General features: G+C 39.2%; 2 protein-coding genes across 5 annotated transcripts; both read left to right on the top strand.

Annotated features, from left to right (window-relative positions):
* The first annotated feature begins 7,216 nt into the window (after positions 1-7,216).
* LOC147902637 (Putative membrane lipoprotein) lies at positions 7,217-9,680 on the top strand. Of its 4 annotated transcripts, none has more exons than XR_015540931.1 (4): positions 7,217-7,516; positions 8,367-8,692; positions 8,869-8,979; positions 9,114-9,680. XR_015540931.1 is itself a non-coding variant. In XM_087374274.1 (2 exons), the coding sequence occupies exons 1-2, from the start codon at positions 7,276-7,278 to the stop codon at positions 8,678-8,680; spliced, it is 555 nt and encodes a 184-aa protein (XP_087230400.1). In that variant the 5' UTR covers positions 7,217-7,275; the 3' UTR covers positions 8,681-9,087. The 4 variants fall into 4 exon arrangements, 1 of the variants encoding a protein (XP_087230400.1); XR_015540930.1 differs by having other exon boundaries at positions 8,367-8,979; positions 9,114-9,181; positions 9,319-9,680; XR_015540929.1 differs by having other exon boundaries at positions 8,367-8,979.
* A 12,104-nt stretch (positions 9,681-21,784) lies between these two features.
* LOC147902636 (uncharacterized) lies at positions 21,785-24,906 on the top strand. The gene is made up of 2 exons (XM_087374124.1): positions 21,785-23,600; positions 24,553-24,906. Exons 1-2 carry the CDS (start codon positions 21,831-21,833, stop codon positions 24,631-24,633), a joined length of 1,851 nt encoding a protein of 616 aa, XP_087230250.1. The 5' UTR covers positions 21,785-21,830; the 3' UTR covers positions 24,634-24,906.
* Positions 24,907-26,965: the final 2,059 nt, after the last annotated feature.

Genomic DNA, 26,965 nt, shown 5'->3' with positions numbered 1-26,965 from the left:
ACTTCAGATTCCAAAATATGGACATCACAAAATCAATAATAAATCACCACCCTTGACATTTGCAGGGAGGATCCGGGTCCTAACGGACCCTATGTCATGCACCTTCACTTCCACTTCAATCGTACTTCTTTACTTCTAATTTCTTCTACTAATTTGATGGTTGTTTCGTGCAGGGCTTGCTAAAGTTTACCCGGATGCAGTATTGGGAGAAATTCCTTAACCAAAAGAAGCGTTGTTGTTAAGCCTTTAGGAATGCAGTCGAAGCCACGTGAGGCTATGCAAGGTACGTGATGCAACAATGACTTTTCATTTGCTGTGTGAATTTGGTGACGTGCTGATTCACATCATGTGAACGAATTCTCTCGCGCGTTGTTCTTGTTTTTGTTTGCTTCTATTTTTACTAGGTACATCGACCCACTGCTCACTTTCTGCTTGCATGCCTATTGCTTTCCCTCACCACTACACTCTTTCCTTCGTATTCAACTCTTTTTGCGTTAGACAAAGAATTGCGGTTTCTGCTCCTTATCTTTTCCTCCCTAATCTCTCTGTCGTACTCACTAATGCGTCACTCGTAAGTATGTACCATTCTCCTTCCTATCATCTCCTACCTCTACTGCCGCTCATCCTCAACTGTATTGAATGAGAATCCAAGCATAGCGTAGTGCGCATGCTAGATTCGTTGGATTGTGCTTGCTTGCGCCAAATTTGGTGTGAATATTGGACTGCATTATTGCAGTTTAAAAAAAACCATTGTCATACCAGTTACAGCAGGCAGAGAAAGTACCGTCAATTTTGAATTCCCTTACAGTATTAATATTCCGAATCTACTTTTGCAAGGTAAATATTAAACTTTTGACTTTACCTTTATTTACAAAGGTAGGATCCACTTTACTTTTCAACATCATTTATATTTCTAATATTTTGTCATTTGAAGTGTATTTAATAATGCTATCATGTTTACTATTCTGTTGTGCAATTGCCAGACAACAAATATTATAGTTTAGTATTAGTTAATGATTTTAGAAACAATATTTTCTTTAGGTGGTAAACAATTATAGAAGAAGGTTATGCATGTTTTGTTTTCATATTGCTTGTGTTTATATTTTGTAGAATCTTCCAACCTTTACTAAATCAAATTATATTTGTTTAGGGACACTTGTTGCCTCTGTTTGCTCTTATGCCGAGAAATTAACATCCCCACCTAGTCCAAGGTCAACACCCTTTGTTGTCGGTAGCCCCAAAAGGAGAATTTGGTAAAGAACTCACCTATCAAGAAGAATCCACGACGTTCTTTGAAGCATTCTTTCCTTGAAGTGGCCCAAGAGGCATATGCTCAAGGTAATTTCAAAACTTTATTGGAATTTATTATGTTTTTGAATGTTGTTTAATTTTTCTTTTCTTTTCTTTTTGTATCAGTGAAGCAGCTAGTACGTGAAAACCCGGAGTCTGTTAAATTTAAGTCCACCATAACATCTCATGTCGAATGTAAACATGTTCCTAAGAAATCAAAGAGTGAAGAACCACAACTTGTGCCATCCAAAAAAGGCATAAAAGATGTGATTATTATTGATTAATGCTCTATTATATTAACATTGCAATTGGGATTATTATGACAAGTACATTGGCATCAAAATATTGATGCTCTCTCTTTCATTGTATAATTTTTCATTTAGTATTTATGTTATGTTTGGGGTCATTGTCATATAAATCTTATTAAATATTTAAATGTATAATTTTTTTAACACTCTAGCCTTTGCAATTTTATTTGTGCATAATTTATGATAGAGTTTCAATTGTATATTTATTTTGAATTAGAATAAAATTGCAAGGAAATTCTCTTATGATATTAATTTTTTTTTTAATGAAGTTTTTTTAAATAAAGTATAGCTTACTTTCGTCCCCTTTATACCTTGCAGCAAGCAAACAATTGATTTGCAAAGGTAACTCTTTAGCTCAACTTAGCATAACTCAACTTTTGGATTGCACTCCTCATAGGTTTGTGTTTGAGGGGATGCTACTTTGTAAATATGGCACTTACAAAGTAGTAAATCCAAAGTATCCACCTTTTTTGAAGGGAGACTTTACTAATAGGTTTTGTTCTCACACAGTCACCTTACTCATACCCTCCACTTATGTTCATCACTTTGTAAACTTCTTACAAGTTGGAGAATTTTATAGAATAGAGGGTGCAAGTGTTGTAGTAAAAGGACCTATGGAAGGAGGAACATCTAGATTCTCCTTACTTGTTGATGCAACAACTTGCATCATCAGAGGAAAGCCTTTTGAGGGAAATCTATGTTTGCTACCCGACCATCCTATATGCACATACGTCTTGTGGGCAGTAAAGAATATAAACTTTGGCAGATTGAGTATTTCAAATGTCATGGGTACAATTGCAATTGTGATAATCAAAGTGGCAAACGAAGAAAGCATGGCGGACCAGATTATTATTGCTGACAGCCCAAGGGATGAAGATAGAGCTGTAGTAAGTAAGAATTGTTAATGTTATCTTCACTACTCCAACATAAATATTTTTTCTTACTTTCAATCTTTTTTTGTAGTTGTCATTTGTCAATGAAAGAAAACCCACATTGACTCAACTTGTGCAAGAGTTCAATGATGAAGGTGTGGTTATGTACATCTTAAAGAACGTTTCATTCCTCAAGGCCAAAAACACAATTTGTGTGTTTGACTTCACTATTTTGGCTGAGGTTTCTGATGTCCCAACCAAAGATAGCTTGCAGCCAGCTTTTACTAGTCAAGTTGCTCGACTAGGCTATGGCACAAAGGTACATATTTTACATCTACCCTCTTAATTCTAGAAACCCAACAATTGAGTACTAACACATTCTTTCGCAAGTGCAGGAATTTGGAATTTTGTACTTCATGAATGTCAATGCAAATCTTGTGGAGCATGTTTATGAGACTTGTGGAGGATTTCGTGTAAGTAGAGATCCACTTTGCCCATATTGCTATTCTTGCAAAGGCCCTCAAAATGTCGAACAAGTTGCAAGTTTGACAAGAGACATAGTGCAACGCAATGGAGAGCAAGTTCCGATTCATGTTCGAGGCCCTTATGTGGACATCATATTGTCATTAGGTGTTCCTTTTCTACAAATGTATGAAGAAGATCTTGTGATGGCACGCAACAAGCTCAAAGCTACAAAACCTAGTGGAAGCTTCACTATCAATAGCTCTGGCTTTGTAATTGCATTTGATCCTAATGCATAATCTTTTTATTTACTTCTATAAAGTACTCCTACAGTTTCAATTTTAATTAAAGACTATTCTTATTTCTCTACTTTTGGATCGATTAAATTAAAAATTACATGTGATTGTAACAATGAATATTGAAGTACTTCTTCATAGAAGACAATTTAAAAAAGATGAAGCTTTTGACTTAGCATATCCTTTTAACACAAATGTCATTCTTTGTCTTTTGAAAAATTTTCCAAGCTTTACCTAAACAAATATTGAAGTTTTTGTTTGAGAACATTATTTCAGATTTTGAAAATTTAGGTGGTCCATGGTACATCTTGCAAACAATTTGCAAGAAGTCATTGTTAACAATAGACGAAGTACAAAATTTAGTCCAAACATCTTCAACTTCACTTGCAATGATTGTTGATATTCTTAAAAGAATCAACATTATGTTTGGTACATCCTTTGCATTGCTATTTTATAATGGAGTTACTATCAAAAATAAATTATCAATAGGATCTAGGAAAAGAAATGGTAAACATACTTTGTTATTAGATCAATCAAGTAATATTTATACAATAACTCCACTAATTTGTTTGGAAAATAAACGAACATACAAAACATGGAATGAAAAAGATGTAAATAAACTACAAGAAATATTGTTACAAAACCATTATCTCTCAGCAAAAGGAGTAGGTACATTGTTTTTGCAAGCATTTGAAGAAACATCTTATTCAATGCAAGGAGTTCTAAACAAAATATACAAAATGCAAAAAAAAAGTTCACCCAAATGCAAATTTAGATCCATCAAACTTACTCGAAAAAGATGAACCATCTCAAAAACCAAATTATGCAAGAAAAAGAAAAAGAACTACAAATATATTTCAAGAACAATATTGGAAGAAAATATTGGATGCTCCATCATTTGCATGTATTTGTTGTGGATCACTCAAATTTTTGTCCAAATTGAAAAAACTAAAAGGCCAAAAAGCAATATTTTTACAAAGCAATGGTCTTACATTATCAACAATTAAATCTCAAAATAACTACTTGTGTTCTATTTGTAACAGGGATGTTAACAAAAACAAGATGCCATTACTAAATTAGACAACCTTACAAATGGCAACTAAAGTACCTTCCACTAGCAAACTCAACGAAGTAGAAGCATGACTAATTTTCATTCGTATACCATTTGCACAAATACGTGAGCTTTCCTATGAAGGACAATATGGTCTACATGGAAGTGTTGTGAATGTGTTTGCAGATGTTGATAGAGCCCAAAAGGTATTGCCAAGGTTCATAGGGGACAATGACAGAGTAAGCTGTGTGGCAATAAAACGGAAGCTATCATATAAACATAGCTACATGAGTGGTATAGTACATCCAACATTGCCTATGCTTGCATTAACTGAATTATTAAACACGCCACTCTATAAAGAAAATGATGTGAAAGTAAATCCTCTTTGGGAAAGTCATATTAAAAACATTCAACAACAAGAAGAACCATCGCAACAAAATATTGAACAGCACATGCAAATTGACGAAGATGATTATGCAACAAATACTCTTGTTCACGGTATATATGCAAGCCAACAAGTTGTGGATTTCGAAGATCAAACTATTGTAGTTGCTCCTTCTGAAGGCTTTTCCCCCCTAAGTATTTTTAAAGACAAATATTGTGAAGAATTAGCATACCCCAAACTTTTCTTTGGACAAAAAAGGAACTATGCTATTTCAGAATGCACATCATACCAAACCATTGCTACTTGGGAATTATTAAATGTAGATCGTCGATTTGCAATGTCCATGAACAACCTCTTCTTCAAAACAATGAAAATATTGGTACGACAAATTCTTTCTTCATCTTGGCTTCAAATGCGAAAAGCACAAACGAAGGGTAAAACATTGCAAGTCAAAGATGCTCTCTTGGATACTAACATTGAAAAGCTTCTTCAATCAAATATAGGATTTCGTGACACATCTCAGAACTTCTATTGATAAGCACCATCTTTAAAAAAATGTATTTGCAATGTTAAGACAATTAGGGCCACTATGTGTCTTCATAACACTATCTGCTGCAGAGAAGCTTTGGGAACCACTTCTACAATGTTTAAAAAAACTATCTTCATCACAAAAATTCAAACTCCAATATAGAAGTGTATAATTTGATAAGATCAGATCCAATCACAACAGCACAATACTACGTACACAAATTCCAAGCTTTTAAGACATTATTAAGAAAAGATGACATAATACTAGGAAAAGTGAACGACTTCTTCTTTGTAACAGAATTCCAGAACAGAGGTAGCCAACATGATCATGGACTATTGTGGGTATAAAATTCTCCCAGAATTGGAATTGATTCAAACCATGACATAGAAAATTTTGTTGATAAATACATCTCTACAAATATCATGGAATTCCCCCATGAGAAACAAGAAATACAAATGTATAAACATCCAAAAACTTGCTTCAAGAAGAAAACTAAATGTAGATTTGGATTTCCACGTTTGCCTATGAAGAAGACACAAATCTTGGAGCCTTCGCAAGAAGATATTGACAAAAAAACTCTCAAAAAAAATATGGGAAAATTTGAAAATCTTCTACTTGAACAAACAACAATAACACTTGATTACTTATCCTTTCTAAAAGCATTAAATATGATCGAGGTAGAGTACATTTGTTCAATTCAATCATCTATTTCCCAACCAACATTACTGTTAAAAAGAGAACCTACAACAAAAAGACAATATATACATAGACATACTAAATCACATTAGAATTGGGGAACACACTCTTGAAGACATCTCATATCTCAACAATAGATACTTTCGTCAACCATTAAAAAAAGAAGATATTCCCTACTTATTCTACACAAATGCTTCAAAAGATGCACACAATGAAGAAGTCTTCTCATTGCTTAAGGAGAATCCACACATCTTCAAAGCAATTGACAAAAGACATAAAACATGTAGCAAAACAATAAACATTCCTACATCTCCAAAGAACACATCGAGATTGCACCACATATTGAGCCTAAAACCAGGAATAATTATAGAAATTTGTTCAAGAAATTTGGACATTGACGATGGTTTGGTGAATGGAGAACAAAAACCTCTACACTGAAAACATTCCTCCACAATGGACACCAATATTTCAGATCACAAGAGAATTTCAAATTGGAAAAAATCATTTATATACTATTACTAGACGGCAATTTCCACTACAACCAGCAGTAGCAGCAGCAAGAACAATTCATCGTTCACAAGGACTAACAATGGACTATCTTGCATTTGATCCTTCCTTCATCAAGACACATGGTCTTACATACACAGCACTTTCACGTGTTCGTGATCCAAAAAATCTATTTCTCATCAATCCACTTAAGCCTAAACACATCAAAATAGATAAGAACATAGTAAAAGAAATGGAACGCTTGAGATCACTTCGAAAATGGATTCCACAACAAATAAATCACTCTATAAACGAACCCGCACAGATGACATTGCAATCTTTAAATACTGACAAAAGCTTGATGAGCGCAACAATATTGTGCCTCCAAGAACTTCATTGCCAAAATAATGATTCGCTCTCCCTTGAAAATTTCACAACTTTGCAGTACATGAATGGAGTTGGAATAGCAGCATGTTATAAAAATAATGTAGAATTACAAATGCAGGAATACATTACAAAAACAAGGTGCGAGTGTTTGTTGACTATAGGATGAAGCTCCAAGTTTTGCAATCATTGATGTTTATAAACACCCTTCCGCACCACAATCAACACTCAGTAATATCTTGGAAAATATGATTTAGAAATGAAAACATAAGTTTCCAACTAAAATCCTAGGAGAAGTCAATATTCATAGTGACAACTCGTCGATTTCATCAACTCGTCGATTTCATCACAACGTGATAGGTTGAAGACAAAATACAATTTGAGACAAGTAATAAAAGAACCAACAACAATGGATGGTGCAACAAGTGACAAGATAGTATGGAATGAAATGCACCTTGTTTTGTGTATGTACGATGTACTGAGAAGATTTGAAGAAGAAGACCTGAGCCAAAAGCCATGACCATCATCGGCCTGTTCCGGCGTTACAAACGCTGGAACCCCGTCCACCCCACCTACGGAGCTTTCTGGGGCCTTGGCCTTGGCTTAGGCTGTGGCGTTGGCTGGGGTCCTGGCTTTGGCCCTTCCTCTGTTGGATTCGTCGGTGGTGGCTGTGGCCTCGGCTTCAGCATCGGCGTCACCTTCGTTGGCTTCGGCATCGGCCTCCCTTCCAGTGGCCTTACCTCCCTTCCTTTCAACGGTTCCTCTCTTTCCTTCCATTTTCTCTCTTCCTATGTTTGCTTGCGTAGCTGCACCTGAGGTCGCACTATGTCGTGGAATTATTTCGGAACGACTGGAAACTCCTCGTTGCTTCCTGGAAGCACAAGCACGATGGCTTTCTTACATTATCCCTTGCGTAGTGACTCATGTGTCCTTGGATCATGGCACTCTTGATCATTTTAAAATATTGTGTCTCCTTTCGAATTATGCCATTGCTTACGGACGGTCAAGCATCGATTGCTTCCCACAATTGATTGCTCAACATACTCGTTAAGCTACATCGATTGGGTGCCCTTCATGGAAGAGAGTTCTGATCTCCGAATGACTTCATTCAAGGGTACCTGCCCATTCTAACAAAGTTTGTCTTTTAGGTATTAATTTTTTATGCGATGCATTGGTATAGCGAACCTTTTACTGCATTATGAGGGGGACAGTTAACCCTCTTCAATCCAGTTCATGTATCCCTGTGCGCATTCTATGTCACATGTTGCGGTGCCTTTAATGTACTGACCGGTTGTGTGAGGGCAATCCCTGGCCTGTTATCAGTTTGGAATGCAAAGATCGCATACTCATATTTGTGTGGAAGCTTATGGATCTGTGCTCCCAGATAAGCTCTCTGATCTTTTAGATATGAATTTCCAGATCAATGCACACCGGAGAGTTATCTTAATGAGCGTGTCAGAGAAGTTTGCTGCTTGATTATGCTGAGTGTTTAATGTGGAGGCGCTACTGTGTTGCCTGTTTGGTGTGGCCGACTTATTCTGACAACAATGTATCTAGGCTCTTGCTTGAAGGAATGCTGATTGAGTACTTTACGTTATTTGATGCAGCTCTATCATGTGCAACTTGTGAGGCGTTCTACTTCGCAAAATCTTCTGCGCCTGTAATTGTTAGTGCCACTAACAAAGGGTTGAGATCTATCTCCATTTGTGCGGCAGACATGCAGAGGACCTTGGCCGAAGAAGTTACCCATATTCAGTCTTCAAACTTAACAACATTGGTTGAAGCTAATATCAAGCACAGTTGGAGGGCTATTGAGAAGAATGTTTTGAATTGTGAGCGAAAGCTTAGTCAAATAAGGTCTCAAGCTCTGCTGTCATTAAAGATGGTTGGTGATAAGGGTGTGACTGGTGGTTCAAGATAAACTGGTTTGAAGGTATACAGTAAAAAGACGAACCTGAGACAACTACGAAGGCTTTCCAAAGCTAAATGATCTTGTCTAGCAGATTTACCTCAACCAGAAATATTAATCACATCAACTAGGCTTCAATGGACTACATTGTGCTGCGTTATATTTTCTAAAGTTGGTAGCAGGCCATTTATTGTGTACAGGAGATGGCTGCACAGTCAGTGTTTATCCCTGAAGAGAATCCTGTTCTTTCTGTCGTCAAGCCCATCAGCGGTTCTTTGTCCAGTTTATGTGCATGACACTTGATGCAACTGGTATGGAAAGATTATTTGCAATACACCTCTAATCTTCATTGACACAATATCAGGGTGCAAGTATTGATATATTCTGAGTTCCTTCATGTGGGATTGTGAAATTCCTGCTTATGCAGCTTTGTCTGCCTCTGCAGGTGATTGTCATGCTATGTTAACAGCAGAAGACTGAACGTGTTGTCCAGAGAGACTTTTTATTTGGGCTGTATAGCTACTGTTCTGGATTGATTGATTCTTAATACTCTTGAGATTTCATGCTTGGATCTTTTGATGCTGGATATTTGTATTTGAAATTTCATGTCATGGATCTGTTGATGCTCGGGTGTTTGGATTTGGTAACAGACAATGTTCAACAAGTGGTCTGGGACGGAGCAACGTCTATAGCTATGGCAAAGCTGCTCATTGGATAAGTTTGCTTTGAGTCAGCTTTTCTAGAATCACCATTTCAAGTTGATATCTACAGAGTGATGTCGTCATGGTGCTTGCAGAAGACCTTGGCCATAGCAAAAAAGGCTACATGGTGAGCAGGACAGTACTGGAGTCTGGCTCTTTTCATAATGCAGTACATGCTTGTACAGAAGATAAAACTTGATTTAGAATCCTGATTAGTGCATAAGATCGTTAAGTGTGGGTCCATTTTCCTTTTGTATATTATTGAGTTATTAAAAAAAGTTTGACACAGATATCATCTTTTAATAAAATCACAGGCTTTTCAAGGTATATCACCCTGTGCAGTTATTGTTTCTGGTTTAGACGGGAAAGAGTGTGTAGGCAATGAGGTAGATGTCTTTGATGGCAGAATGTTTCCCCAATGACTCAAAAAATTTGGAGGAATACTTTGTTTGTGTAATGCATCTTGCTTGTAGACCAATTGGTTGCAAATACTGTTCTTTCCTCTGTCTCTTCTGCATGTTTTCTCTCGTGTGTTCTCCTCTCCTTCTTGTAGAGGAGTTATACCTAACACTGTGCCGTGTGGTGACTTTGATGGATGGCATCTTTTAAGGTTGTCATATGTTTGTGAGTTGGGAAAAAAGCTCTCTGATGCTAATTAGTAGCCTGGTCGTGGATTGGATTTTAGCTAGCCAATCATCAACCTCTACCTACAATGTATTTAATGGAGGAAGCATTGAAAGCTTTTGTTTTTCCTTGGTGGGTGGGGTTAGTTAAGTGACCGTGTGAGGACGGATGTGTCGCTGTTCTTCTCTAACTCTGTATACCTTTCTATATGGTAGAGGTAGGGAGATGGGGTGCGCTATAGTTTTAATGAATCTTATCTAAGGTGGGCATTTGTGAGAAGAGAATAGTGGTCAATTCTAATGAAATTTCTGTCTCTCACACAGACACAACCTAAGATTAGAGGACGTGCAAACATAGTACAAACATACGAACTAAGAAGAAATGGGCTTTGAAGCTTTCCACTTTATGTTCAAGAATCTTAACCTTTCCTAAGGCCTAAATATAGTGACTACGATATAGAGTGTACTGGAGTCTTTTTTATACTTGTTTACCTAAGCATTTGTGCACAGATAAGAGCCTATAGAATTGAGAAGTCATCACTTTATATTTACCTATTCACCAGAGTTTCAGATAATGTGAGGCAAACGTGTTATGTATAACATGTTATTGTTGTTTATTGTAAACATCGAGTACAAAGACCCAAGAAGGTTGAGTAATGCCAAGATCTAAGAAATTGCAACAGCTTTCCCTATTTGTCAATTAAGTTAAAAACTCCACAATGAACAATTTCTCCACCAAAAAATTTTGGATCTTTGGACACCTTTAAATTTTGGGACGTCAAAGGTAAGTAAGTTGTTTTATGGTTCTCTTAATTTAACTAAGTTTATAGAGAAAAGGTGGAGAAGTCTCAAAAGATATCAATTATTTCATTAGGAAAATGGTAAAGTTTTCCTAAGAATACAACACAGTTAGTATCCATGGTTAAATTGAGGTCTTGATTTTAACCTTTACCAAAACAAAAATCAAATGCAAGGTTGATTTTTTAAATCTTAAATTTGTGCATCTATCCTTTTCATATTTGTAATTGAAAACTTGTGAAACATCTTTCTTATTTGTTACTTTAAATCTTGCAACTTACCTTAGTCTAGAGAGTAATAAAGTCAAAAGCTTCAAGCAAATTTAGAGTCCTCTTCTCTTCTCTATGAGAGAAATTAAAGTCTTTATGTTTCGTGTAACTTGTACTAAATCATTCAAAATCCAATGGGAACGCTAATCTCTGGTAATAGGTTTTAGAGAAGTTTTACAAGTTTTATGGAACTTCTAAATTTGCACAAAGATAAGGAAAACAGGTTGTGAATGAACTCAAGAGGCTCACGAAAGCATTGGTCATTAAAAATTACATCCTTTTGAGGTGTCAAACAACCAGCATGTGTGTGTCTATGTGTGCATGCTCACACGCGCGTGCATGTATTAACTTTTCAACCATTCTTGCATGAATAGGAACCATTCCCCCTCCACCCCTTTATTTAATTCAAGCTCCCCCCCCCCCTGACACGTAAAAATGATTAATGCCCCTCCCCCTCACCCCTTTATCCCTAATATTTTGCCATTTACTACCCCCCCCCACGCAAGACTGATTAATTAATAGGTGCTTTTTATCGACTTGGGGGCCCTATTCAAGTCAACTCTCTACTTCTCGTGAAATTGTCTTAATCTCAGGTCTTATTGTGTTTCACAAGATGCAAAATGTTATATATGTGTTAACTAACTTACAAAAACTAGCAATTCAATTTTTAGAGCCCCAAGGAAGAATTCATACCTGCACATTAAGGGACCAATCCCCCCCCCCTCCTTTTTTATGATTTATATAACTTCCATTAAATCATTTAAATTCCAACTTAAATCCATTGCTCGTGGTCTATTCGTAGCATGGCCTTGACACTAACTCGACCTCTTTGAGACCCTTGTTACTTTAAACAAGTAGCCATAATCAATCTAATTTTTGTAAGGACTTTATAAAAAATTCAAATTGCATAAAGATAAGGAAGTCTAGGTTGCAAGTGAACTCCAAAGACTCACAAAAGCTTTGGTGTTTTAAAATCACATCCTCTTAAGGTATTAAACAACTAGCATACGTGTGTGTGCACATGCGCATGTTTGTTAGCTTCTCAACCATTTCTGCTTGAATAGAAAAATAAGCATATGCATCGATTCATGTTAGCTCCATACAAATTCTTTTCATAATATCTTGATATCTGGTCTTATTGTTTCACGAATGAAAAATTATATATGTGTGTTAATGGACCAACACAAACTAGCAATTCAATCCTTCCAATACATTTTAAAGGTCCTAAAGGAAGAATTTATACAAGCACATTAAGGGGCCAATGCCCCCTCCCCCTTTCCCTTCTCACACACATACCCTTAGAATTGCATAAAGTAGCAACGCAAAGTCCTCCCAATACATTTTTTATAGTTAAAATATAAAGAATTCATAAAAGCTTATTAAAGAGCCAATGCCCCATCCGATTAGACACTGTATGATGCATGTTGGCTAGTACACATTTTGTCTAAGGAAAGAAAGCACTTGATGCAAACCTAGGGGCTTGATCCAAGGATGAGCATGATAATAATCTACATAATGAGTGAATAAAGGTTCAAAGACACATATCGTTGGGTGAAGGTTGTGGAAATAGTAGTATAATAGATTATGCCTAAGAATGAAATTATAGTTGTTAGATTGATTTATTGCCTAGCAAAGAGAAAGTATGATGGATTTCAAGTGTAGATCATTATTCTAAAGGGTGGGCAGAAGGCTAAGTTTATGAGCGTGCGAGTTAGGTCTAAATTGTGATTGCATATGTGCATAGTTTGTTTGGACAACAATCTAAGTGCTTCTTCTCGAAGCTTATATATAATTAAATGTCATTTATGCATAGTACGAGCATTGTACAACTTCAAGTCTATATGCTTGAAGATAGTTGAGCATGGCTTCTACAGGTTGCAACCGCTCCTCCCAAGTATTAGTGTGTATCAAAATGTCATCTATGTACACTACGAGTACTTTCTTTTTTAAGAGATCATGGAAGATGAAGTTCACCATATCCTAGAAGGTGTTGGTGATGTTTAATAATCCAGAGTGCTCACATGTCACAACAACTAATGTGTTATAATAGTTTGACAATGGTCAAATAGGATTGAAGCTCCTTGATAGCTATGCGTAATCAAGAAGCATTTTTTGTACAATTTGCATTTGTGAATTTGTGTGCATCACGTTGTTCTTTATTTGGTAACCATGTAACGTAGGGCTAGGATTTGAGAATATTTCATCCTATAAGTCATTCCTTGACAAGCTTATGAGTTTTAACTACATCTATTTCAAGGACGCTATATTTGATAGAGCAAAAGCTTGGTTCACAGCATAGCTATTCGATACCAAGTGCCAACACTAGAAGAACTATAGTAATCTTGTTGATTGAAGAATTAAGTACACATGTAGCTAAGCTAGGAAAGGGCAATCAAGTGAACAAGCTTTTTTAGCCTGCCAAAAAGGTAGAGGAAGAGGCAAATCAAGAATTACAAGTGGTGGATATCAGCCTCAACATCGATAACAAAATAGACAACAAATCAATCATCAACATGAGGATTCAAGAGGTAACTCTCAAAAATAGAAGTAATAATTCAAATAGAGTAAATTTTCAACATTGATAACAGAATAGACAACATATCGATCATTAGCATGACGATTCAAGAGGTAACTCTCAAAATAGAAGTAATAATTCAGTAAATTTTCAAGCTAGAGGAAATTCAACAAATGCATCATGCATATAATGTAACTATTGTCAAAAATTTGGGCATTTGAAAGAGATTGTACAAAGAAACACTATGATCAAGGTGGATGATTCAACAACAGTAGAGGAAATTTCAGAGGAATTTGAAATTATCATGGTGAAAAACAAAATCATGGTCATTATGCCAATCAACAAGAGCAAGGTCATGGTTAAAGCTAATAGGGAAAGCATGTATATTGTCATTTGAAACTTTGGAAGAATAAAAATCATATCCCTTTACAAGTCAAAAGGTAAATGCAATTACCATGTCGACAATATAGGAGAAACTAGTTAGAACCCATGGTATGTTGATAGTGGAGTAGCATCTCATATGCTAGGCAAGAAAGAATGGTTCACACAAATGAAACCTTTGAAAGGTTCAAGAGTGTATTATACATGTGGCTAATAACTCACTGAATTCTGTTCAAGGAAAGGGTAAAGTAGCCATGGGAAAATTGTCAATGAATTCATATAACCCCCCAATTATTGATAAGGAAGACTTATGATTGTCTAAAGGGTTGAATGGAATCTGCCAATATGTTGCTATGAGGTTAAGTGAATGAAAATTTTTGGCCACTAGTTGATCCAAAAGGCATTTGATTCACAGTAATTTGTAAATGTCATTTTCCATGCTGGCATTGAGGTGGCCTAGAATCAATGCACTCCTTAGATACCTAAATGTTTTCTTGGCCAAGTGGTGTTTCAATGCCCATGAACTCTTGAATGATAGAATGACTTATATCTAGAGTCCTTTGATGAATTTCAAGATGACTTGTGCTTCCTTAGGTGATTGTCATTGAAAATTTCTTAATGGGATGACTACAGTGGTTCAAATTGAATGGATGATTGGAGCTACTATTTGAGAAGGCTTATTTGGATCTGCGATGATATTAGGATATTTGTGTAATAGTTGTTAGATATATGGATCTCACAGTTTGGTAGGGATGCCTATGGCAAGGGGTTGATAAGTTGTGCATTTTGAACATGGAGAGGTAACTAAGACAAGCTTATAGATGCAATGGACTGAGGATGAGCTAGTTGTTATCTATGCCAAGAAAAACCATGGGGTGGGTAATCCAATGATAATGAAAGGTCGAACTTATTGGTCATGGATAACATGCCAATTCTATTTGAACATATCAAGTTGCAAAGAGTGTTAAGTGGTATCTATGCCCTCCAACCGTATCTGCAATTTGTAAGCTTTTTGGCTATCATCCCATTGATGGTATTCGATGACATTATTGAAGTGACAAACAGTGACATGAGGGCCCAATTGGTCTATGAAATTTGGGATCTTATTCCATTCATTGTTTGTAATTGTTGTTTGTTTGGGAGATGCTACACAGACATCTATTGTTCACCAAATCATTGGAAAAATTGGGGTGAAGTAGGGTATTACTTGATGAATCCTAGCATCTCTACCAATTCTTATTTGATACGTGGTCTACTTGTAATGACATGGCTAATAGATTCTCTAGAACTACTTGATATAGCACAAAAGGTAATAAATTCTCTCCCTGTCTCCTCTGAGGATAACCACTTTATTGAGGCCATTTTGGCACCTGTCCCCTAGGGGACTCTTACATTTGTACTCACCACAAAGGGTGGACTTATACCACAATCTTAATATGGATTACTCCACTACAAAAAAAAATTACAAGTTTCACATAGGTTGATAGGAGATAACTTGATCAATGAATCTCTAAGGATCTTGTTGAGAGATCAAAGGTGGGTCCACCCCTACGAAGATGTAAGGAGGGTGTGATCCAAGGGCTTATAAAAAGCTTGGGGTTTCAGATAAAGCTAGAAAATACTTTTATAAATTTAATCTACAAGTTGTCTTCATCATTAAATTATCATTAGTAACATGTGACCAGAATGGTGTACCAAAACTTGGAGCAATTGTGACTCCCCTACAATTTGACAAAGGTGATTATAAATTATGGCAGATTTGGAATCCCCCAAATTCAATTTTACGTAATGGAGATACTGACTTGAGCTTTCTTAAGTTCAACTAATGCAAATAGACCTACCATCTTGCTTATGCAAGAGAGCAATAAAGAATATTTTAGGCTTGCCTAGTGGCTCATAGTGCTTGGAATACACTTCTAAAGGCATTCCAAGAAGAAATAATTATGTGAAAGGTATTTTGGAAGGATATACTAAGTTAAACTAGAGGCTTCACATCGTTGCCTAGTCTAGCAGTGGACATTAAAAGGAACATTCTTATACTCCCTATACTTTACTCAGAATCATCTTGCCTTTTGCATTTAAACTTCTAGTTCTACATTTTTTCCCCAAGAAAGGGATGTAGTTTTGATGCTTGCTTGTATCTTGAATATTGATCAATGATGTGGCTGAATGGAGACTTAGGGATTTGGCCAAGCAAAATTGAAATCTTGAGCCTCATGTTCTTGGTGCTTTGTAAATGGACAAAGGACATTTTCCTTTTTAAAAGAAAGTTGAGCACAAGGGATCTCCCTATTAACTTCTCATTTCCTCTCAACTTGATTCTTCCCTTCCATCATATGTATGTCTTCCAAGCAACCACTAGACCTTAGGAAATGTGACATGATGTTCTATAGAGCTCAATGTTGCTTCTCATTGTATCACCATCTACTCTATGTTCAAGCCATCTCACGGGGGTCTCCAAAGCTGCCTGTGCAACACCAAGCTTAGGAGATAAGTGACACTTGCAAGAGAGCATTCTCACATGCTCTTGGCCATGTCAAGGATGAAAATGCTTATAGCAACCTAAAAATGAGGAGTTGCATTCCAATGTGTAGTTGTTCAATAAATCAGCATCCCAAATTTAACAAGGCAAGAAAGAATGAGAGCAAATGCCCCAAAATTCAATGCTTTATCATTGACAAGGTGAGAAAGAGAGCAACTAAGCACCTATTTTTAAAGTGAGATCCCACCACTTTATGATGTGATGGACTTGAAAGTGGGTGCCCCTCAAGCATTTAGAGAAAGGACCTCGTTCACATTTTTTTGCATAAGAACTCATAAGAAAGAAACTCATAGCCCATTTTCTTACTCAAGAAAATGTGTGTTACCTATCCGCGACCCGCGACTTGGTAACACTGGGAACTCCAACCTTAGCCAAAGTCATCTGAATCCTAGGGGACTCCTAGTCAGAGCCTCATCTGTCAAGGCCTTTATGGCCCCGCCAATAGCTCATTTAGGCGATTGGAGACAGTTACGCCTAGGGCAGCTGTGTGTCAAATGTTTTGAACATCTCCTTGATTAAACATGCAACGGCATCCCACGTCCTAAATGACTGTTGGTGGGAAGAGGAGAAGTATATCCACGGGAACATTGGGCGTAGTATTCCTTTATCAAACTCTTATAGTTCATTCTTGGTTTAGAATTTATTTCTATTCAATTTTGTTTATCCGTTTCACTTTGTCTTTGATTTTTGTCACTCGTTGTATGAGTATTCTAACCCAACACGCTGTTACGTTTCATCTCGGCTTGTTGTTGCATTTTCGATTCAGGACTATGTGTGTGCAAACACTCATCTCGATACATTTTGTTATCCTAGAATTTATCATGTTAATACTTTGGCAACAGTGATCTGCTAAGAGCTCATGATGTTTGCAGTGCGAGAAAGCATGCCGTCAATTCAATCAACTACAACGACCTCTCTAACGAGAGCCTTATGAAGGCTCACATAATGCTTTCTTGCATTTTCTAGAAGGAGGCGTGGATTGGATCCCCATACCCACCATCATATGCTCCCCCAATAGTATTTCAGCATTTTATGCCTTGTGCTCCGGCACGTCCCCGCACTCCCATGATGGTTCAGTATCCTACATTCTCGAGCCATGATTCTAACAATGCCGATGCCCATATTATGATGTTTGAAAGTGCTTGACAAGCACTATCACAGTAGCGCAATGAAACAAAGCGCTAAAGATTGCAACATTCTTGCCAATGCTCAATAGCAAAGTGGCTTTTTGGGTTGCCCAGCATGGCTTAGGCTACTTCCTTAATGTTTTCGTTCCTCCAAGAGGCCTTTTTGAATCAGTATCACAATGAAAAGATCATGGTCCACATCCTCTGCAAGCTAGGTCACATGGATCAGAAGGATATGTCATTGGATGAAGACGTGGCCAAAGTCCCACTCACTCTAAAATTGGCTACTATCGGGAGTCCTAAATTCTTACTTCATTGATGGTCTTAACAAGAAACTAAACTAAGTTGTGGCTTCCGTAGATATTGCACAACTAATGTTTGAATGAGTAAGTTGCCAAAAACTGCTTGCTTTAGAACCGTGGCTACCACAAGCCAATCGCCCAATAGTATAAGTCCTAAACTCTTACTTTGTTCATGGTCTTAACAAGAAACTAAGACAAGTTGTGGCTTCCATAGATATTGCGCAGCTGATAGTTGAAAACATTCTCGACAGCGCCTGTCGAGTAGACCAAATGTTAATCCCACTAGGCGCCATGTTCTAGCACTAAGAAATCCAACAAACATTCCTCTATCTTTTGCTTCTGAATCTAAGACCAGTAATTTGGAAGACAACGTCAAGTGGTGCCATGGAAAGAAGAAGATGGTGGTTAATGCACATTTCTTTGAAGATGGCATGGCAATTTTGCCAAGTGTGTGGTGTGCCAAATGCTGGAACAATAGGCATGGCCCAAAATAATGCCCTACGAATGCAGCCTTGGTGCACAATTTGATAAACTATTGCTTACACAACCGATGTGTGCCACTAAAATTCATGCAAGGCAACAACTGCCCCCATTCAAACCCCAGCTATTGCTTTGGCTTCGATTGTGACCCTTGCCCTAGCTCCCGTGGTGGATGGTCATCCTTATTGTCCTTAGCAACAACAGACTTTAAATGTCATACCTCCCCTCCAGGCTACTACAGTAGTATGCTTGATCATTGCAAGACCAAATGCAAAAGGCTTAAATGGCACTAGATCGAGAAGGAGCAAATACACATGCAAATAGTGATGGCAACCCCTCCTATTGTGCCTCAGATTAATGCCGTGCACATTGAGGCTCTTCTTGATCCAAACTAGTACCGATGATGTTGTTGTTGTCAATGTTGTGACAAGAGCAATGAACATTCTATCGGGCCTGCATTGCCAAAAGGGCATTCCGTCTATAAATAAAACCGCCATATGCCTGGTAGGTTCAAGAAGAAGTTTTCACGATGATATCCTAATTGGTCGAAGAACTCTAGCCCCCCATTAGGCCACTTCTAGTTCTCATGATGAATGATGAAATTTCAATTTGCTTGATGATCAACAGGTACTCCCCCTGGGTGGGTTGAGTGAGCCACAGCCTAGGGTAGTAAATCCTAGTGTCGACATGACACCGGTGCAGATATTTGGGGTACATTGAAGGACATTAACATCAACATGTCGGTTGAGAAACTATTGAATCTTGTGCCTTCCTTCTGCCAATGACCAAATTTCTCGCTCCACGAGAGCTAAGTACACCAATCCCAAAGGATGATGCCCTAGATATGGGTGTTAGCCTACATGTTTTTGCCACCCACTACACCCAGACAAACCTGAAGGATCAATATATTATGAAACATAGCAATAATAACGACTTGTAGGGCCAAGTAATAACAACTTGTGGGTCTACAACTTTGTGGCATATCCATTATAGTTGCAGACCTCACATTCATGATAACAATAGTTGTGCTCCAAATGGAGGATATTAGTGGAGCCTACCCCACGATCTTGAGAAGGCTTGGGCTATGCGAAGCAATACTGGCATTCCGACTGGATCACCATCTGGAAAGGGACGAAAAAGTTAAGTGGTCGAGCGTGGTGAAGCGACTGGTTCATGTGCACCTCTGACCACATGTGGTAGAATCAGTCAACATGATCGATATGGATGATGACGAGGAGGAGTACCTAAGAAACACCCCAACTCTTGTCACAATTTTTTATGTGGATTGGTGTCCATCTTGGACAAGTACCAGTTCCCCCAGGAAATGCCACCTCCAAGAGATGATACAGGTGACAAAGCCAATTCCAATGTGCATTATGATGTCAACATAGATGACCATCCCAACATTATCGAGCTTATTCAGGCAAAAGAGTCTTTTGTGTGCAAGCTCCATCATTCCAAGCGTGTCAAAGAAGGTAACCTAACGGACATGAACCTTGGAACTGCGAAGGTTGTCAGCGTTAGCTCCTCATTTACCTCAACTATTTCAAACCAAGCTAAAGAATCTTCTAAGCTCTTTTATTGATGTTTTTTGTATGGAGCTACACCGACGTGAAGGGGATCAACCTGTAATTTTATCAATAACACACTGTCTTTAAAGAGGATGCAAAACCAATTCAAGGGCATTACCAGATGAACCCCAACTATGCCAAGATGGAGGAGGAGATCCACAAGTTGCTACATGTGGGCTCCATTTACCCGATTGACTTAGCTACTTGGATTTCCTCCATTGTTATCATCCCAAAGAAGGACAACAAATTGTAGGTGTGCATTGATTATCATCTGGCTGAATGTTGCAACTGTCACACAGATCGATTTCCATAACCGTTTATGGATTCCATGCTAGATGCCATCGTTGGACAAGATGTATTCCTATCCGGGTGGGTTTAGTGGCTAAAACTAGGTTCACATGGTAGAGGAAGACCAAGAAAAAAAGGTGTTCATTATTGAATGGGGTGTCTTCACATCTAGTATTATGATGTTTGGCCTCGAGAATGCACCCGCAGCATTCCAACACTTTCTCCTAGAAATCTTGGATGAATTCCTGAACAACCCATTTATTGGATTCATTTGGCGAGAAGCAAGCCATTGGTTGGAGGAATGGGTGCCCATCCATGGGCAACCAAATTTTGTTGCCCATGGATGGGGAGATTTTGGGCATGACATGGTAGCCAAGTAGGACACAAGGAGAACAATGTGGTGGGTAGTCTAAGTCCTTAGTGCCCGTCATTGGTTTTCCCTTTTCCCATTGGGTGGGGCTTGAGTCGTTGTCTACTTGTCTGCAGGGGTAGTGCTTTCGACTGGGGTGTTCTCACGCTCTATGGCTAATTTGTAATGCCATGTTTGGGCAGGCAATGCATCTGTAAAGGCTCTACCTATGACATGGTCGGCTCAGATCAGATGCGAGCCATCCGATTGGGCCAGATGATCAGAGGCGAATCTACCCCCCACAACTATCAATATGTACTCAACCATGGTTACAAATCCGCCACGTGCTATGTGAGGAAACCCTCGTGTCGGCGCTCGACACGAGGGAGAGGGATTCCGGGTTGGAAAGGGCCTATCGGCTACTCTCCGGGTTGCGGGCAGTGGGGAATCCCTCCCCTGGTGGGGCCCATTCCCCACTAGGACAACAACGTGGGGGTCGAATTTTGGAAGTGCACGAGCAACCGATTAAGCGGTGAAATTGAAATAGTAAAAGGGGCCGTTGGGAATCGTGAATATGAAAATTTGCTTGCAAAGTTTGATGATGAGTTTCTTCTGAGAGAGAATTCGACGATTTGAATTCGATCAGGAGTTTCTTGTGAGACAAATCGATCGAATCAGAGATTGATCGCAAGCTCCAAAGAGATTAAGAGATTGATCAATTGATCCATAGCCAGCTCTCAAATCATCGTTAGAGTTTGATCTCTGCCATCGTTTCCGAATTCTGAGACGACGCTGATCACACCCAGAACATGCACCGCTCTACCGTTTCCTGGACAGGTTTCCCCTCACCTCTGTGTTTTTCATTGTATATATGCTTGCTTTGAGCTGAATCTCTTCGGTGTTTTCGTGGAAGATCCCGGCAGTGTTTTCAACTGACCCTGCTCCTATGTCGTTTCCAGAAGAAATGGATCTGCCGAACATGGCCAGGGACTTTTTCGAATCCAGCCGATGTTCACAGAATGGGCCGACTTCTCCGTATCCTGTGCGCAGCGGTCGGGACGTTTCTGTGGCAATTTCGAGCTCGGGCGACTCCAGTGATGTATTATCGCCAGATGGAAGAAGATCCCAAAGTGACAGAAGCGAGCTGACGCTTCAGGAGGTAATCCAGAATAAGCTGCTTGAGAATGAAGTACTGTCAAGGGACTCCTCTGCTGAGATGCGCAGGTGGCTTTGGAGGCGCTTGAGAGAAGCTTCGATCGACGAGACAAAAGAGGCAGATGATGATGATGCAGAAGATGGAGTCCCATACCATCCTGTGCATTCGCCATTCTCAATTCGCCCTCGATTCATCCGCTTTGGGGGAGAAGCTCGCAGGATGGCGCAAACCTTTGGAGCTGACGATGCTATGTCTACGCCATGCGAGCATTGCCGCAATTGCCGACACAAGGCTGGCAGCCCGTCGCAGCAAGAACTTGAGCAGCAGAACCCGGTGGCTAACAATAACCACCCGCCACAGCAGACAGAGGACAAGAGTTCTCCTACATCGTCGCTTCAGCGCATTGATAGTCAGAAAATTGCAATCTCCCCCAAGAAAGATCAAAGCCCGCAAGCAGAAGAGACCGGAAGGGAACGCAAGCAGAAGGTGAGCGAATTCGCTGCAATCTCGCTGGGAAAACGCATCGTTATTGCTATGGCTGGCATGCTTGTGATGACAGCCTGCATATCCGCAACCAGACCCGAGTTCTTGCCGTCTTTGTACGAGAATCGTCCCAATATCAGCGAGCCTGCCATAGAATTTCTGAAGGGGCTGGAAGCAATCTGGCCTGACATGGCTTGGCTCCCTTGTCCATGGCAAGAAAACCGCGCCAGTAGCGATGAGTTGTGGAACATATCGCTCGCAGCTTACAAGAAATCGATGGATTCTGCCGTTGCAGCTGTTGACAGAGTCCCTATCGTCTTGCAGAGAGTCGGGAAGCAAGTTATAGATTGGTGCAAGTCTGTCTGCGCACAACTTTTTGCAGACGAAGAGACGGGAAATTTCCCACCAATTCTCGAAGACATTTGGGGTTGCGAACCTCAATTTGATTTGGATATGAACGCCTCTAATCAGACCTACTTCGTTCCAGGTGCTAGAGAACACCCTTTTGCAATCGGCTCACCTGTCGATGCTCCAAAGCCAGCAGAGACAATGCAGTCTAGTAGGATCGAAGCTTTCCCATGTGATCTTCCTTGCGAGAGTCACGAGATAAGCCCTTGGCCAGTCTCTGCCAGGGGAGCCAAGCGCGGTACACAACTTTCAAATCTGGCCTTGACTGCGAGCTCGGAGCAAAGAACAGGCGTTTTCTATGAGGATCAAGGGCTTAGTCTGCATACAGAGAGTGGAGAATTGGAGACTCAGGCCAAAGTTTCTGACACGGTGGAAATTGATGAAGGAGACGCCGAAACGGTTACAGAGTGCTCGAAGATGACAAATGAAGTTGATGAAGAGAGGGAAGTCTTGGAGGATTGGACCGGTGGATCTCCGAATGTAAATCTTTTGACTGCATCGGGGGATAGCGAGTCTGAAGCAAGGAAAGAAGGTATTGCCGAAGCTGGCAATGAAGCACTTGTTGTTTATGAGCAGGAGAAGGCTGAAAACAGTGCAGGAATCAGGGAGAGGGGCTATTCTGCAGGAAGCATGGAGGACAGGAATTGGACTGCATCGAACGAGGAGATCGGAGGTTACGGTACAAAATTCTTGCTGAAATTCCACAGTGGTCGGACAGGTCCCCTCGTTCTTGTGATGTTTGCGTGTTGCTGCATAATGCTTCGATTTGCTTTCCAAGCCCACAGTGCTGTGCTCGGAGGAAGACGAGGAGGAAGAGGAGCAGCAACTGTGTTTCCAACTCCCAGCAGCAAAAACAGCACATCCAAAATCGTTGGCCATGTCTGCACAGAGTGCGCCTCGTCCCCTTCAGCCTTTGGAAGCTACATCGAGTTTGTGAAGGTGTGTTCTGTTTAACTGTCTGCATACGTTTTGGCTTGCTATTCAATCTTGTTTCTCATAAATGCATGCTTGGAAGCATCATTGATTAGGATTACTTTGGCATGTCACAGCTGTTTGTGGAGTTTCTCGGGTAGCATCATTGGTTAGGATTTGTCACAGATGTTTGTGGAGTTTCTGGGGTAGCATCATTAGTTTTGGCATGCATGTCACAGCTGTTTGTGGAGTTTCTGGGATAGCATCATTGATTAAGATTAGCTTTGGCATGTCACAGTTATTTGTGTTCTGGGATAGCATCATTGATTAAGATTAGCTTTGGCATGTCACAGTTATTTGTGGAGTTTCTGGGGTTGCATCGTTGATTCGGATTTGTTTTGGCATGCCCTTTCATCTGGAATCGGTAGGTCTTTGAGAGTTATGCCTTTGCCTTACGGATCTTTATATCTATATCTGCATCGAAGATTTGTCTTTGGATTAGCTTTGGCAATTGTGGAGTTTCTGTGGTAGCATCATTGATTAGTAGGATCAGCCTTAGCATGTCACAGCGATTTGTGGAGTTTCTCAGGTAACGTCATTGATCGGCATTTGTTTTGGCATGCTGGAATTGGATTTTTTCTCGTGGGTCTTTGAGTTTTGCCTTTGCCTTACGGATCATTGAAGCTTTCTGTCTTTTTGCTTGGCTTTTCATTTGACTTATCATACACCGTGGATGCCTATCTGCACTCAGTTTTGATCCTTCCCTTCTTATGCCATGTATGCTTTGTCTTGCCCAAAATCGACTTGACTCTGCATTCAAAATTCACTGCGTTAAGTTCAGTCTCCCCCTTTTGCCTCTTTTAGCTCGCATCTCCCGAATGGGTCATATCCATGCTAGGGAGCTCATGGCTGCCCTGAGCAGTTTTTATTCACAGGTTGTGGGTTTAACCTATATAATTGATTGACCTTGCGTCTGCAGAGCCCTGGGAAGCTTACACCAGTTCGGAGGTCTAAACGGCTCTGCAACCTGGGCCGTTCCCCAGCAGTCACAGCAAGCTAAGGAAGCTCAATGTTGCCTGGATGAGTCTGTCCTCCTCAAGGGTGCAGTACGTGATAATCATCTACTTACACATCTACTTACACTGTAAAACACCTCTCTTTTAGCAAGCGGATTGGTAAGCAAGCAGTAGTGGCTAGCAGCAGTGACAAAACTGTGTAACAAAATCGAATTGCAGAGCATCACAATATAGATATCACTGAGTACGGAAATCAGGCCATGGCCCCGCTCTATAACCAAGCACCACCCCCCTCCCCTCTCCCCATACACAGCTCACATGTGGCACTTAAGAATGGTCTCGTATTATTTATGAGTTGACAATTCTGAACATTTTTGATAGTTATGGAATAATCTTTCTACAGTCAATCTCGAACCATTGTGGCAACATCGTTCAACATCCCAAACTTCTAATATAATTACGTTTATTCTGGTGGGGGGAAAAAAAGCATCCCAAACTCCGTGATCTTAACAAGAGAACAGGCTCAGCTTATAGAAAGGGATGAATAGACAAGGTGTAGATAGGCCTTAATTATGTGTGTTGCATGCCTACGTTTAGTGCCCTTAAGGAGTATGGTTCCAAACGACTAGTAATCCTTCCACCCCTTAGATTTAGGAGAATTTACTAAGTGCATTTATTAATTTTGAAAATTGGACTCAAGTAAACTCTTTTATAACCTTTTCATTTTTTTAAAACTTTTTTTTTAAAGAACATGCCGGCTTGTATTGTAGGGGGTGGGTCAGGCCCTAAGAAAGAAGACCTTGGAAGTACAAAATTTAGCCTCTTATGGGACTGCACCCTAGGCCTACGCCCTCTTCATTAATAAGTACAATCACAAAGTGATTAAGGACTTAAATTAAGTAGTCAACTTAGTCTCCTTGGTTACTCATTATGCTAATAGTGTAACACACTTAAAAAACCACACAAAACTACACAAAATAAGCAAGTCTCAAGGTTATCGATTCTCATAATTCAAGAGTGGATTTCTCACAAAATCATATGGTACAAGCAAGATCTAAGGGATATAGAGGTAGCAAATGTGAGCTTATTGCAATTGATTTAAAAACAAGGCAATGTTTACTTATAATTAATTGCTTTTATAATGTAGAATTGGGCTTTTATATTGCATTGGATGCACTAGGCTTTTGTAACCCTCATCTAATCCTTCTGGAAGAGGGGCCTAAAATTTCATCATTCAAGTTTCCCTTTTGGAATCTATATTGGAAATGTTCCCATCAATTTTGGCATCCTTGGCTTTAATTGAGAGCCCAAGTATGCATTGTTCCCAAAACATATTGCAATCTATTCTCTTCCTTTTTGGTGTTTGGGTTAACCATCATGTTGGAAGACCTTGCTTTTTACTCTCTTTATGATAAGTGGGTTTTTCAACACAAGCTCAATCACATGCTAAATCACTATCAATATGTTGGGAGAGCTAGAAAGTGTTAGACAACTTATGTGTGCTAAACAAGATACAAGCACTAGATACATTGCATTAGACAAAACATCATAAGATACTCTATGATAAATTATTGTTCGTGGATAAATTCCAATATATAAAGTACCAGTGAGTACAAAAACTTCCCTATGAGAAATTTTTTTATCTTATTACCAAGAGGAAAAAGTCATTTGGTTGAACATCCATTGGCATAAACCCCAAGGTTTTATTCACATGTTAAAACTTAACACAAACCATGAAGTATATATGTGCTTTTCATGGACCATGAAGTACTTAGTATATATGTAGTTTTGCATGGGCCATGAGTTTTCAACAAAACTCCACTATGGAAAACATACATGTTATTTTTTTGTGGGGTGAATCCGAGCATCTCTCATGAATTCTAGGCCCCCTCTATGTGTTTGTCACCCATACTCTAGATTGCAACTATTGGATAACATTCCCCTCAAAACTCCATTCACGTCTTCAAGAGAGCTCGAGGGCTCTTTTGCTTCTACCTCATATTTTCTATGTCTCCCATTGTTCCTTTGAGTATTGCATCATTGGACACAACCCATATTTTTCTAGTTTGTTACATTCAAGGGTGTAAGAGTCCATGAGTAGCTTAAAACATCTTGTATGTCCCACATGTTGTTTTCCTATGAGTAGGTCCAAGTACCGTTCAGAAGCTTTATGATTTTATTATTCGCACAATGTGGTGATGTTGTCACCCTATCGTCCTTATGAACTTTACCTTCATCCCAATTTTGCTCTACCATGTTGATGATTAAGGGAAAATTACTATTAATGTTCTGGAAGGCATTAAGAGTGTAAGCTCTTGAAAATATGTAGGCTTTAGCCATCTACTTGACCTTGGGTGCATAATATGTGGGGGTTAA

Source organism: Dipteris shenzhenensis, chromosome 4 (genome assembly GCF_047967505.1).
Source record: "Dipteris shenzhenensis isolate YYH24624 ecotype China chromosome 4, Dip_SZ_1.0, whole genome shotgun sequence".
In the NCBI taxonomy this organism is placed as follows: Eukaryota; Viridiplantae; Streptophyta; class Polypodiopsida; order Gleicheniales; family Dipteridaceae; genus Dipteris; species Dipteris shenzhenensis.
The sequence above is the reverse complement of the archived record's forward strand: the minus strand, read 5'-3'. Positions and strand labels throughout refer to the sequence as shown.

Coding starts and splice junctions, on each gene's coding strand:
- LOC147902637 (XM_087374274.1), top strand. CDS start 7,276: ATGACCATCATCGGCCTGTTCCGGCGTTACAAACGCTGGAACCCCGTC. Junction 7,517..8,366: donor TACCTCCCTTCCTTTCAACG/GTTCCTCTCTTT, acceptor TATTTGATGCAG/CTCTATCATGTGCAACTTGT.
- LOC147902636 (XM_087374124.1), top strand. CDS start 21,831: ATGCGCAGGTGGCTTTGGAGGCGCTTGAGAGAAGCTTCGATCGACGAG. Junction 23,601..24,552: donor GCTACATCGAGTTTGTGAAG/GTGTGTTCTGTT, acceptor TTGCGTCTGCAG/AGCCCTGGGAAGCTTACACC.